The following is a 14,806-nucleotide window of genomic DNA, read 5'->3' on the forward strand; positions in this document are numbered from 1 at the left end:
GGAGCTGTGCGCCTGCTGCGTGGCCCCAGGGCCCAGGCCAGCCATGGCCTGGCATACAGGGTGGGCATGGGGGCACGACTGCAGCCGGCACCCCCCCCGGCACGGCCCCGCAGCCGCTGCTGCCAGCAGCTGTGACACCCCGGGGGCACGCCGAGGGCCGGCTCTGTCCCCAGGCCCACCGCACGCCCTGGGGGAGCCTGCACAAAGCGCCCCCAAACAGCAGCGCATGCCTGTCGGTACGGATGGGCAAAGCAGGACGTCCAGCTGGGCTGGTCCACGCTTCCTGACATCATTTTATAAAAAGGTGGCAAACGGGAAAAGGCAAGGCTCGGTAAGGCTGGGCCAGGAGGGGCACCCGGAACGACATCAGTGAGGGTGGGGGACAGCAGCAAGGCCATGCTGGGGCTGTGGGGCTGGGGCTGGTTGGGGCCGGGCACTCGCCCCAGGGGTCCCCGGGTGCTGTGGCACAGCGGGTTCGGGGCTCAGGGGCTGGGGTTCAGGGGCCGGGGCAGGTGGCAGCGCCCATCAGTGCCCCCAGCCCCGCTCCCCGCTGTCTCGCCCCTTGCGCCTCCGTCCCCATCACCACGGCGTGGGCTCTCCCCATGCCGCGGGAGGCTGGAGCTGGCTCCTGTTCATCCTCTAAAGCCTGTCTGGTAAGGCATTATCTGGGAGCGATTATGAAATTGCTGCTGATAAAATTAGTGGATTTCACAAAAAAAAAAAGGAGTGGAATGATAAACAGCAATTACAGAGCAGACGCAGAGAGAACCAGATATCTTGGCAAGCCAGCCCCATTCAAACAACATGTATTTAAAGAGTCGAACACATTCATCTCCCTGGGAATGAAAACTGCAGCCCCAAGCTGAGGAAATGCGGGCTTTGCTCTAGGAAGCAAAGAATCCAAGAAGGATTTAGGGGTCGTGTGTTAAGGTAATTCGATGCAGAACCGTCCCGGGAGCGGCCAGAGCTGTCGCTGGGGGTTAACCAAGGGGGGGAAGAGCGGGGTCGGGAGCAGGGGGGCCTCGTTGAGGGCTGCACCAACACAACGCCCCCGCCAGCAGCGGAGCCGTGCTCAGAAGATGGGGAGGCTGCACGGGAAGGGGGAGCCGCACCGCGGGGCTCAGCCAGCGACTGAGGAGATCTGTGCCTGCTGAGCCTGTCAGCAAGGTTCAAGAAGTGGCAATTATGGCAGACAAGTACATGTGAGGGAGAAAACACCGAGCGCTGAAGGCTCCTCGGTTCAGAGGAATAACAACAACTCCTGGCTGCTGTGGAAACGGCACAGACGCCGAGCAGAAGCACGGTGCCATCCCGGCGCCTTTTAGGTTTGCGATCAGAACGGGTCTCGGTCCCAGGGGGAGCCTCCCAGGAAGGCAGGACCTGGCTGGACGGTGATGAGAGGATGAGAGGATGAGAGGTCTCCTTCGGGGCCGGCCCTGCTCCCCCTGCAGCACCCCTGGGGCTCTGCCCCCTCCCTGTGCCCGAGCAGCCCCCGGTGCCACCGCTCAGCCCAGCTCTCCGGGTCCATCCCCCGGGGTGCCCAGAACGAGGGCACGGGCACGGCCCCCACCCCTGGCACCAGCGGCACAGCTCAGATGGAGAAGGGCACCAGGGATCACCTCATCCGGAGGGGAAGCGCTCAGCCCCTGCAGCCCCCGGGCACAGGAGGGCTGCGAGGGCCATGGCTCAGCCCCAGGCTGCTGCTGGGCTCTGCCCTGCGTCCCCCAGCATCCCTGTCCTGCCTGGGCCGAGACACAGCTCTGCACACAGACTGAGCTTAAAAATAAACCAGGGAAGTATTTTTGCATTTGGTAAAAGGATGAAGAAGGAGGAGGAGGAGCGCAGCAGCAGTGCTGGAGGGGGCTGCGGGAGCTGGTTCTTATTCATGCCCTCACCCCAAGGCAGGCTGCTGGCTGACCGGGTTCCTGAGAAATATTTAGCCTGCCCTTAAAAACCTCCAGTGACGGAGATCCGACAACTTTTGCTCTATTCTGGTGCTCGGTTATTCTTAGAAAATTACCAAACTTCGAGTTCCCCTTCTGGAGGTTCGGCAGCTGATTCCCCTTCCCTCCCCCCCGCCGATCAGCTTTCCCCACGTCTCGGGGCGTTGCGGAGTCGTCGCCGTCTCCTCTCCCAGCTGGAGCCTTCCCACGCTTCCCAGCCTTTCTCACAAGCGAGGAGCTCGTGGCCTCGGCTCGCTCTGCTGCTCGTGCTCGGGGTCTCTCCCGTTCCTCCCGGCCTCCCCCACCCCAGGGACCCCCTCTCCCTCTGCAGCCTTCCTCCAGCCCTCGCCTGCCCCCGGCAGAGCCCCCACATCCTGCTGTGCCCCCCCCAGCAGCGGCTCACCCAGAAATGTTCACAAATTTGACAATTTCAGACCCTTTCCGAACCCAGCAGCGCAGTGTGCTCGCAGCCCCCCTCAGCTCTGTCCCCATGGCCGGGGGCTGTGCACCCCTGCACCCCCTGCACCCCCACAGCCCCTACACCCCTACAGCCCCCACCAGCTCCACCTCAGGGCGCCCTGGCCCCGTGCACCCCCTGTGGCCCCTTCTCCTGCACGGCTCCTGGGGCAGCACCGGGCTTTGCATCCCCGTCCTCCTTCCTGTGGCTCACGGGGGCATTCCCCAGAAACGAGGGCAGCCTGGCCTGCAGGACCACTCACCCTATTTCGGGGTGCAACGCCTCCCCCATGCCCTGGCCCCACGTGGGGCTCAGCGCCCCCCCACCCTGCTGCAGGGGGTGCCGGGGGGCAGCGGCTGCACCGACCCCACAGCACTGCGGGTGCTGGGAACTGGGGCACGAGGTCGGAGCAGGGGCAGCGCGGGAGCGGTGAGAGGAGGAGAGGAGGAGACGAGGAGCCCCCATTAGCAGTCGAGCAGATGGAGACGGCGCTCGGTGCTCGGTGCTCGGCGCAGGCAAGGGAGAAAAAAACCCCGGGAGCTGCAACGTGCCGATGGGCTGCGGAATGGGGGACGTGGGGGAGAGGGCAGGGGGTGGGAGGCAGCACTCACGGGGGGCTGGGGTCTCTCCTAACGGGAATTTGGTGCCCAACCCCATGCTCCCAGCACCTCCTCACACCTCACAGGGAAGGAGAGGGGCAGGAAGCCTCGGCTCCCCTGGCAGCCACCAGGCACGCGGTGGGGCTGGTGTTGGGGTGCTCCCTGGGCAGGGGGCAGCGGCTGGGCGGGGAGGGGGCTAACAGCGGGATGTCAGCCCCACAACAGCTGTCCCTATGGGCAGGGTGCGGGGCAGGGTTGGGGTCAGGGTCGGGGTCAGGGTCGGGGTCAGGGTCAGGGTGAGGGGGCTTTCCCCCCGCAGTACCTGCAGCTCCTCAGCCTTCCTGGGGGCCAGCCCCAGCCACACACCTTAGGGACAGGGAACTGCAGGGAACTGCTTCAGGGCGAGACCTGCACACCGCACCCACCGCCTGCACCGGCACCGGGGGGCACGGCGGGGACCGGGGGCTGCGGGGAGGCCGGGGGCACTGGTGGAGACCTGGAGACCTCCCAGCAGCGGCTGCCGGGTGCCGGTGGCAGAGGGGCCTGGGCGCTGCTGCTCGGAAAGGGATCGAGGGGCGCTGAGGGGATCCCAGCCCAGCAGAGCTCGGCAGCATTTTGGGGCCATTTCCCTCAGGGCAGGGTGCGTGGGGTGGGCCCGGGGCATGCAGAGCCCCGCGGCTTCCCCTCTGCATCCCCACGGAGCGGCAGCGCTGGGAGACGGGGCAGGCTCCGTGCTGAGAGCTGGGAAATCACGGAGGGGTGGAGGGGACCCCAGGGCGAGGGCCTTGCCGCAGGGTTAGAGCACGACCTGCGCGGTCATCCAGGAGACCGAGGGGTGAGCGCGCTGCGCCGTGGAAGCGATTTCACAGGGAAACATCAACGGGCTCTGTGACTGAGCCAGGGGAGATACAAAAAGATGCAATCGCCAGAAGCTGAAGCCAGGCAAATCCGCACAGAATCAGGCAAAATTCCGTCGGGGGCGATGAGCCGCGGGGCAAAACCCGAGGGGTCGGAGCCGGCACAGCCACGGCAGCGCTTCCAGCCCCGGCTCCTTCCCTGACCCCCACATCCCAAACCCCAACCCCCCTGGCTGCCCCGCTCCCCATTCCTGCATCCCCCTAAGGTCTGCTGCCTCCTTTGCCCCCCCGTCCAGCCCCACTGCAGATTTAAGTAATTTTCCAGCAGCTAACAATAAATAAATGCCGATTTTTGCCTCGGCCCCACGGCTCCGGGCTCCCGGTGCCCGCCCCGTCCAGCCCCGCTCCGTCCAGCCTGTCAGAGAACTACAACCCCCGGCATGCCCCGCGCGGGGAGCGCCTCCGCGCATGCGCCGCTCCGCTGCCAGCCCCTCCGCCTCGCCCCGCCCCTCCGGGCCCCTCCGGACTACAGCTCCCGGCGTGCCCCGCGCGGCCGCCCCGGCCGGGCGCTCCCGGCGTGCCCCGCGCGGGCGGAAGCGGAGCGCGGCGCGATGGCGGCCGGTGAGGGGGGCGGGCGGCGGGCGGGGGGGGCCGCGGCTCGGGGCCCGGCGGGCTGACGGCGCCGCTCTGTGCCCGCAGGTCGGTAGCCGCCGCCGCCGCCGCCTCCGCCATGGCGCTGATCGAGGGCGTGGGCGACGAGGTGACCGTGCTGTTCGCGCTGCTGCTGGCCGCCCTGGTGCTGGGCCTCGCCTGGGCCTCCACGCGCGCCCCCGAGCCCGCCGCGCCGCCCCGCGCCGCCCCCCCGCTGCCCGAGCAGGGCCCCAGCGCCGCCCCGGCCGCCGCCCAGCACAAGGCCCCCGGCCCGGCCCCGGCCCCGGCCCCGGCGGGCGGAGCGGCCCCCGATGGGCCGGGCGGGCCGGCGGCGGGGCTGCGGCCCCGGGCGGGCCCCGCGGCCGCGCGGCAGGGCCCCGGCGGCGAGGAGGAGGAGGCCGGGCCCGGGGAGCCCGGCATGGTGCTGCGCCTCAAGTTCCTCAACGACACCGAGCGCCTGGCCCGGGTGCGCCCCGGGGACACCGTGGGGGCCCTCAAGAGGTGAGCGCGGGGCAGGCGCCGCCCCGGGGAGGTCCCGGCCCCGCCGCCGGTGGCAGCCTCGCTGCTAGGGCTGTGGTGGGGCCGGGTGGTCCCCGGGGCGCCGCGGCAGGGGGCGTGCGGGGGGACCGCGCTGGCGGGAGCGTGACCCCCGCTGTGCCCCCCCCGTTGTGCCCCCCAGGGCCTACTTCCCGGGGCAGGAGCAGCAGGTGCGGCTGATCTACCAGGGCCAGCTGCTGCGCGACGACGCCCAGAGCCTGGCCGCCCTGCACCTCACCCACAACAGCGTCCTGCACTGCCACATCTCCCAGCACAGCCCGGCCCCCGCGCCCGCCGGCCCCCACGCCTCCGCCGACCCCGTGCACGCCGCCCTCAACGTGGGCAGCCTGATGCTGCCGCTCTTCGTGCTGATGCTGGCCGTGCTCTGGTACTTCCAGCTGCAGTACCGCCACGTCTTCACCGCCACCGCCACCACCTTCCTGGCCGGCCTCACCCTGCTCTTCAGCTTCATGGCCTTCACCATGTACCGCAGATAGCGCTGCCCCGGGGGACCCTCCCGTCGGATCCCCGCGGTGCCGGGGGGAGCTCACCCGCTGCTCCCGAACTCGGGGGGAGCCCGGGCGATCGCATGCGGCCCTGCCGCCCCTGGGGGCCGTGAGACTCAGCGTGCCCGGAGGAGCCGGGGCAGCCCCCAGCCCGCTGCAGGGGTGCATGGACACGCAGCCCGGCACCGCCGGCACCGGACCCTTGCGTGGCGTGGGGCGAAGCGCTCTGCCGGGGCAGGCGGCGCTGCCGGGGGGAGCGGGTGGGACGGGTGGGGGGCCCTGGGGTGCCCCGAGCCCCTGCTGGCTCCCGGTGCCGGTGTGAGCCCCCAGCCCTGTGCCCGTGGTGCCGGGGCCGGGCTCCGGGAGGTGCCAGGCACAGGGGGGGCGGCCCCGGGCCCGGAGCGGGGGGGGGGCTGCACGCCGGGGGCACGCGGAGCCCGCGCTGCTTTTAAGATTAAAAAGGAGAAAAACGGAGAAATGCTGCCAGAGCCTGCGGGGGGGCGGGGCGGGAGGGAGGGAGGCCACGCCCATTCCGCGAGACCACGCCCCCGCGTTGGGCCCCGCCTGTCCTTGAGTCCCCGCCTTTCAGTGTGACCACGCCCCCCGCGCGGCCCCTCCCCTGCAGGCGGGGGGCGGGGCCTCCTGCTGGGTGCACGCGCCCCGCAGCCCCACACCGCGCCTGCGCCCTCAGAGCCGGCCCCGCCCCTCCCGGGCACGCTCCCCGATTGGCCGGAGTTCCTCGCACGCCCCGCCCCGGAAGTACGTCCCGCGCGCGGGGGGCGGTCCCCGGTGCGCCGCGGGGGCTGTCGGGAAGATGGCGGGCTCGGCGGCCGGGCGGCGCTGAGCGCGGGGCGCGGCGGGTCCCGGGCGGCCGCGAGCGCCATGTACGGGGGGGGCGGGGCCGGGAGGGGAGGGGGCGGGGCTGGGGGGAGGGGGCGGGGCCGGGAGGGGGTGGGCGGGGCCGGAACCGGGCCGGGAACCGGGTTGGGGGGGGGCTGGGGCGGGTACCGGGGGGGGCCGGGGCCGGGCCGGGGTCGGGCCTGGACGCACCGGGCCCGGGCCCGGCCCCGCTGAGCGCCGCCCGCTGTTCCCCGCAGGCTGCCCCGGCCGCTCGGAGCCCCCCGCGCCGGCCCGGCCCCGCCATGCTGCGCCTGCCGCCGTGGCTCCGCGCCCTGAGCCGCCCCGGGGCGCGGGGCCCGGCGGGCGCTGAGGGCGGCGGGGCCGGGATCGGAACCGGGAGCGGGACCGGCGGCGGGAGCGGGATGCTGCCCGGCTGCTCGTGCGGCAGGGCCGGGCCCCGCGCCGTGCTGCTGCCGCTGGACGCCTACGGCCATGGGCTGCTGCGCGCCGTGCCCGCCGAGGGCTGCCGGGCGCGGGGCCCCGGCAAGAGGCGGGGCTGGAGCTTCGTGCAGGAGCGGATGAGCTACGACACCTTCTTCACCATGAAGCGCCTGATCGAGCGCTCGCGCAGCGTGGGCGAGGTGCTGCGCTGGGTGACGCAGAACCCGGGCAAGGTGTCGGCCAGCCACTACCCCATCGCCCTGCACAAGCTGGGGCAGCTCCTGCAGCAGCAGCAGGGCCCGGCCGCCCTCGGCGGGGAGAGCCGCGGGCCCGGCGCGGTGCTGGAGCAGCCCGAGTTCCAGACGCTGTGCCAGGCCATCATCAGCGGCTGCCCCAAGTTCGACAACTTCAGCATCGTCAACTGCCTCTACGCCGCCGCGGCCCTGGGTGAGTGGCCCCCGGGGGTCCCCTGAGCGTCCCGTGAGGGTCCCGTGCCTGGGGCGGGGCCGTGGGGTGCAGCAGGCGCTCGGAGGTCGCACGGGGAATGGGATCTGGCGGGTCCTGGTGCGCAGGGACAGGAGCTGGAGTGCGGCTGTGAGCGTGGGTCCTGCTGCCCATGCAGCTGGGGCTGTGCCTGCTGCAGGCAGAGGCTCTGCCTGGGGCACGCAGCGGGATGGAAGCCGAGGGGGCTGCTCCTGCAGGAGCCGGGGGCTCCACTCCCCGCGTGTTCCCTACCCGGGAAGGAGCCTCCCAGCAGCTCTGGGTTCCCATCCCCTGCAGCAGCCTCTCGTGCTGCGGAGCCTCTCTGGCCTTGTTGCCTCCTTTCCGTCCCGCAGGCAGCGTCCCGAGAGCCCCCTCGTTAGCCTGATTAAGGCCTCGCAGGGCTCTGTGTTTTCCTCCCGCCCGGTGCGCAGGGATTACGTCTGGTGGCTGCCTGTGGCAGCAGGAGCCCTGCCCTCCCCGCCCCGCGCTGCTGCTGCCGCCCAGCCGCTGCCTTGGCTCTGTGCTGCCCGTTCCCAGCTGCCTGGCGGGGGCCGTGCAGGAGTCGGGGCCCTGCCAGAGGCGGGGGGAGGTCTCTGCCCCCCGCGGCCTCGCGGTGCTTTGTGTGTGTTGGCGCCGAGCTGCGGGCTGTCGGCCGCCTCTGCCCGGAGCTGGGCTCCCCCAGCCTGCTCCGGTTTTGACCCACACTTTGTTCCCTGAGCCGCCCCTCCCTGCTCAGCGGCTCGTTAATAAAAGCCCTAACCCGCCTCTCCGAGGGCTGCTCGGGGAACAAAGCAGCTGCTCAGACCAATTCTTCACTTTCCACCTCCTGACCGCTTCCCGGCTGACGGTAACGCGCAGCGACGTGCCCCATGCTGCCCGGCTCCCCTTCAAGCCCTTTTAAAAACCCAAATCTTGTCAGCTGGCGCGGGAGATCAGTGGGCTCCGGGAGCCTCATACGGCGCGCGTAACGCTCCGTGCGCCCGCTGGAAATATCCCTCCTGACACGCCAGGCTTGGCCTTTGCCATTTTTCGTAACCGCGCTGCGCACGTGGCCTCTGGTGGCCTCTCGTCCCTCTGTGGCTGAGTAATGAGCCCGGAGCTGGGGAAAAGTGAGTGAAAAAAGCTCCCTGGGGGCTGAGTGTGAAGGACTGCATCCGAGCTACAAAATGTGAAAGTTGGAAACGTGCAAAGAGCATCTCCAGCCGCACGGGCAGGGGTTGTTTGGTAGCGTGCCGATGCCTCGCCTGTTCTCTAAACGAGGCTTTGAGCGCCTCGAGATGCGTTACTCAGCCTGGGGAACTCTGGGGCCCAGGAAATCCGCCTTGTTTTTGCAGTTAAGTCAAAAGACTTCTGCATTGGTGGGGTGGCTGGGGACGCTCTGAGGGCTCTGAGGGGTTTGCCCCGCAGTGCTGCAGCGCTGACGGCCTGGCCCGCTCTGCCAGAGCCCTGCGCTTCCCTCGTCTCCCCCCTGGCCCACACCCCATGGCAGACCCAAACTCCTCGGGCTGCGTTCTCGTGCCCCGGCCTCGCGGGCACGAGGAGAGGGAGCTGGCCCGGGGGGGCCCTGACCCCGTCCGTCCTGCAGGCCTGCCCGGGGAGTCGCCGCTGGTGCGGGTGCTGGAGGAGGAGTCGCGCAGCCGCCTGGGCCGCTTCAACCAGAAGGACGTCTCCATGGTGTTCAGCAGCGTGATGAGGCTGCACCCGTCCAGCCCGCACCCCCTGGTGGAGTCGTGCCTCAGCAGCCTGGAGCGGCACCTGGAGAAGGAGCGGCACCCCCAGACCCTCTTCCTGCTGCTCTCCTACTACCGGCTGCGCGCGCAGGCGCTGCAGGGCCACCCGGCCTCCGACCAGCAGCTCATCAACAACCGCAAGATCCTGCGGCTCGTCAGGCACACGCTGGGGCAGGTCAGCGCCATGCGCGAGCACGAGCTGGCCCTGCTGGACGAGATGCTGGCCCTGTGCGCCCAGGAGGCCAACAACAAGGCCCTGGAGGCCATCTTCAGCTCCCAGCTCTTCTACGAGAACCGCCAGGAGCGATTCATCCGCAGCATGGCAGGTAGGGGCAGGGTCCTCCCTGGGGCTCGGTGCCCTCTGTGGCCTCACGGCCTCCTTTCCAGCCCCAGAGCTCTCCTGGGGCTGTGCCAGCACCAGCTGGGGCCGTGCAGAGCTCCAGGCCTGCAGTGCTGGCAGCTGGAGCCCCAAGGCTTCTGCAGCACCCTGTGGGTGAGCGCCTGCCCTGCCCCTTGTGCTGTGTGCGGGGGCATTGGGCTGCTCCCTGGGGGCTCTGCAGAGCGGCCCCTGCCCCCTGCGCTCCGGGGCTCTTTGCCTGGGTGCCCGGGGCAGGAACCCCTCGGCCAGGAGCCCGATGACTTCGTGTTTGCCTGGGAGCTGCTCGGATCCTGGATCCGTTGCCAGGCTCCTGTCGCCTCCCCCTGGCCCTCGCCTCTGGGGAGCTGCAGCCCGGGGCCGGCAGCCTCGTGACGCCCGCGGCGCTGTGCCCCGCAGAGTGGCTTCCCCGGAAGGCGGAGAACCTGACGCCCTACACCATGGCCCTGATCGCCAAGTACGTGGCCCGGCACCGCCTGCGCGAGCCGCGGCTGCTCGATACCATCGCCAGCTTCCTGCTGAAGCGCGGGGAGCAGCTGGACAGCAAGGTGAGCCTCGCGCCCGCCCCACGCCCGGCACGGGGCTGCCCGCGGGGCCCGGCCCGACTCCGTCTCCCTCCGGCCGCAGGTGATCCAGAAGCTGGTGTTTCCCTTCAGCCGCATGAACTACCGGCCCTCCAACCACGGCGAGCTCTTCCCCAAGCTGGAGGCCATCCTGGAGCAGAAGGCGGGCAGCTCGCCGCTGGCCACCGTCAACATCCTGATGTCCATGTTCCAGCTGAGCCACTTCCCGCAGGCCGTCCTGCACCAGGTCTTCTCTCCGGCCTTCATCACCAACGTTATGAGTACGTCGCGCCCTCCCCAGGGTAAACGCGGCCCTTAAGGCGTGGCGGTGAGGTGGAGGTGGGTCTGGACAGCCCCGGGGCCGAGCGGACCCCTCGGGGGGTTGCTCGGGGGCGCGCGGCGGGGCGCGGGGAGCCGCGGGGCCGCCTCCAGCCGCCCTTTCCCCCGCAGGCAGCCCCTACGCGCTCATCGTGCGCCGCTACCTCTCGCTGCTGGACGCCGCCGTGGAGCTGGAGTTCCGCGACTACAGCGGCCCCCGCCTCGACCCGCGCTACCGCGTGCTGATGTTCGAGCACGCGCTGACGGCCGACGAGGCCAACAGGAAGTACAGGTGAGGGGGTTGTGGGGTCAGCACCGGCCCCGCGGGCACCCCGCCGCCTGTCCCCTGCAGCACGGCGCCGTGCGGGGCCGGGGGGTGCCTGTGGGGCGGGCTGGGGGCCTCGTGAGCCTGTCCCGACCCCTCTTTCCCTGCTCAGTTACAAGGGGCTGGTGGCCGAGGCGCTGCGGCAGCTGGTGGGAGAGGAGTGCTACCGGCAGGACGAGGTGCTGCCCCCCGGATACTGCACAGGTAGCTGCCGGCCGGGCCGGGTGCTTGGCTCCACGGCACTCGGGGCGGCCGCAGCCCGGTGCCTCCGGGGTTTTCTCGGGGCAGGGCCGGCCCCATTGCTGCTCGCTGCCCCCCCAGCACAGTCCGGGCAGTGCGGGGCTACCTGGGGCCGTGGGGCTGGCACAGGGCGGGTTCGCAGGCGCGGCGCTGACCCCGTGCTGTCCCCGCAGACTTCCTGCTGTGGATCAACCGCTCGGGCACGGTGCTGCCCCTCTCCCGCGTCCCCGCAGCTTCCAAGGCTCCTCCTGCCCCCGCCGCGGCCTCCCCCGCCGCCGTCTCCTTGCGCTCCAGCGTGCTGGCCCTCACCTCGGACTTGCAGGACTTTGCCCCGTTCGCCCCGGAGACGCCGGGCAGCCCCCCGGCCCCCCGGGAGAACAACCTGGCGGGGCGCTTCCTCTCCACGCTCTGCCCGGCGCCGGGGGGGCCCTGCTACCAGCCCCCCGCGGACTATTACTGCGGCCTGAGCAAAGAGTCTTCCCTGGAGAGCCAGGGCAGCTCCACCCTCAGCAGCCCCTCCGAGTGCCTCTCGGCGCCACCCGCCGGCACCCCCGACTGCTCCCCGCGGGGCTCCGCCACCCTCTTCCAGTTCCCCATCGGCAAGATCCTGGAGGAGGAGGCGGCGGCCGCCTGCCCCCCCCGCGAGCACGGCTGCTTCCAGGGGGAGCAGGCCCCGGAGGAGGCGGAGGGACGGAGCCCCCCGCCCGCCGAGGACGCCTGCCCCCCGCCCTCCCCGTGCCGGCCCAGCCCCACCAGGGGGCCCGGCGAGGGGCCACCGGCAGCCGAGGAGATCCAGAGGTACCGAGCACAGCCCCCGTGCCCCCACCCCATGCCCTGTGGGGTCAGGAACCGGGGCGCAGCGTGTCCCACACGGGGCACGGCTCCCCCACCACCACGGGAGGGGGGGGCCTTCCCCTGCTGCCCTCCTGCGCAGTCCCGGGGAGGTGGGTGGGGATGCAGCCCCCTTGGGTGCAGCCCCCTTGGGTGCAGCCCGCGGCGCTGCCCTCCTGCCACTGCTGTGTCCCTGCAGGGTGGTGCTGTCGGTCAATGACAAGTGGCATTACTGCCAGAACTCCGACATCCTGGTGGGCTCGCGCGCCATGCGGGACAGGCACCTGCGGCTGCTGGGCTACTGTCTGGTGCAGGTGAGTGCCTGCGCGGCTCCGGCCCCTTCTCCTGGGGCAGAATCCCCTCCGCATCGCGGCACGGGGCGGGTGGTGGGAGCTGGTGTCACTGCCAGGGAGCTGCCCCCGTGCTCCCTGCTGCTTTCTGTCCCTCCCCAGGGCTCTCACGGGGCTGTGTTGGCAGGACGCGCCCTGGCACCCTGGGGGAGGCACGTGCTGTGTCCCCATTTGAGCAGGGGTTGGCCCGTCCCCTGTCACCGCCGTGCTGCAGGGTCCCCGTCCTGCCCCTCCGTCCCCCAGTGCTGCAGGGAGCTGGGCAGGGGCAGGCAGCTCGGCCTGCTCCCAGGCTGATCCCCCAGTGGCTCAGTGCCATCGGGGTGGGGGTGTCACTGGCTCTGGCCTCCCAGTGTGGGGGGGGCCGTGGGATGAGCCCCCTGCTGTGACAATGATCTTGGAAGCTGGGTGGCTTTGTGTGGTGGCAGCGAGCTCTCTGCCAGTGCCTCGGTGTCTGCGTGCACTTTGGGTGTTCTGCGATGTGTTCAGGAGGTGCCTGGCTGGGGGCTTCCTGCCACGAGCACCCTGTGCCCACCCCGCGTGCCCCCCGCAGGCAGTGCCAGGCAGCAGAGGGCTCGGACACCCCAGCAGTGCCACGCGGCTCTGTGGTTCCGCTCCCTGTGCTCGTGGTTGCTGAGCTCTCCCTGTTCCTTTGGGCGGCCCTTACAAAAAGGAGGTCCCCGGGCAGTTCAGTGTCTTCCCGAGCTCAGGCCCTGTCCCAGCTCAGCTCTTGCTCTTCCTGTCCGAGGTTTGCTTCCTCCTGGGCCCCCTGGGGCGCTGCCTGGGGCGGGCTGCTCGGTGCCACGGCCCCGTCCCAGACGTTTCCAGCACTGGGGGTCGGCTGTTCCCTGGGTAACCCGCCCCAGTGTCCAGGTGTGCTCACGGACAAAGCCCTTTCTTACACATCAGAAAACCTGCTGAGGTTTAACTAGGATCTCCCGTATTTTAGGTGTGCCCATTGCCTCGGTCCCTTCCCTGGCACCACTTGGGGTCTGGCCCTGTCCTTACCACCTCCTCCCTGTGGGTGCGATGCCCCCAGTCCTTCTCCAGCCTGAGCCTGTCCCGGTGCCCGGGGCTGTTCTGGCCGCAGGACCCGGCCCTGGGGCCCTGCCAAGGGGCAGCGCAGGGACCTGTGGCCCTGTGCCAGCCGTGGCCCTGCCCCCTGCAGCCTCGTTAGGGCGCTCGGCGTCATTTAGCTCGTTAGTGAGGGTGTGAAATGCTCCTGGCCCCGTGCTGCCTCCTGGGGCGTGCTGCCAGGGGCTTGGCTGCAGCCAGACCTCGCGCTCAGCTCTCAGCCCTCAGCCTGGCAGCTCAGCCCCCCGCAGCCTTTCTGTCCCTGCCCGTGCTGTGTGTGCCCCTCGCTGTTCTCTGCGGCTGGGGATATTTGGGGGGGGGCTGTGGGAGCTGCCCAGCAGGGCAGACACCCCCCGGCTGCGCTGCTGGGCCAGGAGCTCTCCAGGCTCCGTGCCCCGTCCCTGCAGGGCGCTCTGCGTCGGCCCCGCTTCTCTGTGAGCTCCTGGGCAGGCGGCTGGGGGGGCTGAGCAGCACTGGGTGCCTGTGGTGTAACGGGGACCCCCCCAGGGCCCCCCCCTGCCACATGTGGGGCACTTCCCCCTGGCCCCTTCCGGCCCCGTGCCCAGCTGCCTCTGCAGGGCTGGAGCCTGCGGTTTCCTCGGTTTCCTCCATCCCCAGGGGCAGGGGGGGCAGGGGAAGGTTTCCTCTGCAGCCTGAGAGTGCTCCGGGGCAGCACCTGTCCTGTACCCGTTCTGGGGGGTGATGTGATGGGGTGGCCCCCCTGCTGCCCCCCGTCACGCACCAGGGTCTAGGGGTGCAGGGGAACGTTTAGGGTCCCTGGTGGGCTGCAGGACAGCAGCGTGTGGGGTCAGGGTGAGCGGGGCTCGGCCCGGGGCTCTCCTCTGCCGGGGGCTGCATGTGGGGGGCTGCTGGGCCCCGTCCCCCGCTCCGTGACCACAGTCCCAATCCCATCTGCGGGGCAGAGACCCCAGGGCCGCCCCCTCCCCTCTCCCAGCGGCCTTGCAGTTTGTGGAGGAGGGAGGAGGAACCGCAGGTCCTGCACCCTGCGCCTGGGGCGGGGGCTCCAGGGGGGGCTGGGGGTGCAGCCGGAGCTCTGAGCCCTGCGGGGTTCAGCTCTGCCTGGTGTGGGGGGGCTGAGGGGGGGTCGGAGGCAGCCTGTGGGGCTGCACTGACGCCCCCGTCCCGTTTCAGCTGCCCTACACGGAGCTGGAGAAGGTGAGTGGCATCGAGGAGGCCAAGCACTACCTGCGGCAGAAGCTGAGGGAGCTGCGCTTCTGAGGGGGGGGCTCGGCCCTCGCCGGGTGGGCGCTGGGGCGGGCGCAGAGCCCCTGGTCGGGGCTGGGGGGGGGGATGGAGCCGCCCCCTTCCCGTGGGGAGCGGGGCTCGGCCGCGGGCACCTGCTGCGCGCCGTGGGGCCGGGGTGGTGTGAGCTATTTATTGCCGTGAGCGTGGGGATGGGGGCGCGACGGGGCCGCTGCGTGGCGGGGCCGGGGGCTGCGTGGCCCCTGATGGCCCCCCCCGGCCCCGGGGTCGCTAGAGGGGTCTGGTGGTCCTGGGGGATGGGGGGGGGGGCGCCAGGGCCCCCGAAACACTGCTGGGGGGGGGAGGCTCCGCCGGGCCCCCCCATAGGGGCAGTGGCAGCCCCGCAGTGGGGCAGGAGGGGGTCGGGCAGGGCCGCGGCCACTTGCACAGGGGCTGCTCCCTGGGGGGGAGGAGGGGGGTGCTTG

General features: G+C 71.0%; 2 protein-coding genes across 6 annotated transcripts; both read left to right on the forward strand.

Annotated features, from left to right (window-relative positions):
- Nucleotides 1-4,370: 4,370 nt before the first annotated feature.
- Nucleotides 4,371-5,927, forward strand: TMUB1 (transmembrane and ubiquitin like domain containing 1). Its single transcript, XM_084282972.1, has 3 exons — nt 4,371-4,477; nt 4,556-5,008; nt 5,187-5,927. The coding sequence occupies exons 2-3, from the start codon at nt 4,587-4,589 to the stop codon at nt 5,539-5,541; spliced, it is 777 nt and encodes a 258-aa protein (XP_084139098.1). The 5' UTR covers nt 4,371-4,477; nt 4,556-4,586; the 3' UTR covers nt 5,542-5,927.
- Nucleotides 5,928-6,341: 414 nt separating this feature from the next.
- FASTK (Fas activated serine/threonine kinase) lies at nt 6,342-14,551 on the forward strand. Of its 5 annotated transcripts, XM_084306772.1 has the most exons (11): nt 6,342-6,434; nt 6,648-6,675; nt 6,771-7,278; nt 8,900-9,370; nt 9,820-9,968; nt 10,048-10,285; nt 10,434-10,593; nt 10,739-10,830; nt 11,040-11,664; nt 11,897-12,011; nt 14,271-14,546. In XM_084306772.1, coding segments are annotated over exons 1-11 (2,475 nt in total). In that variant the 5' UTR covers nt 6,342-6,432; the 3' UTR covers nt 14,358-14,546. The 5 variants fall into 5 exon arrangements, 3 of the variants coding, with proteins under 3 accessions (XP_084162898.1, XP_084162896.1, XP_084162897.1); XR_014619353.1 differs by having other exon boundaries at nt 6,355-6,434; nt 6,648-7,278; nt 10,077-10,285; nt 14,271-14,551; XR_014619354.1 differs by having other exon boundaries at nt 6,355-6,434; nt 6,648-7,278; nt 10,077-10,264; nt 14,271-14,547.
- Nucleotides 14,552-14,806: the final 255 nt, after the last annotated feature.

This window comes from Netta rufina (assembly GCF_964035555.1).
Source record: "Netta rufina genome assembly, chromosome: 2".
NCBI lineage: Eukaryota > Metazoa > Chordata > Aves > Anseriformes > Anatidae > Netta > Netta rufina.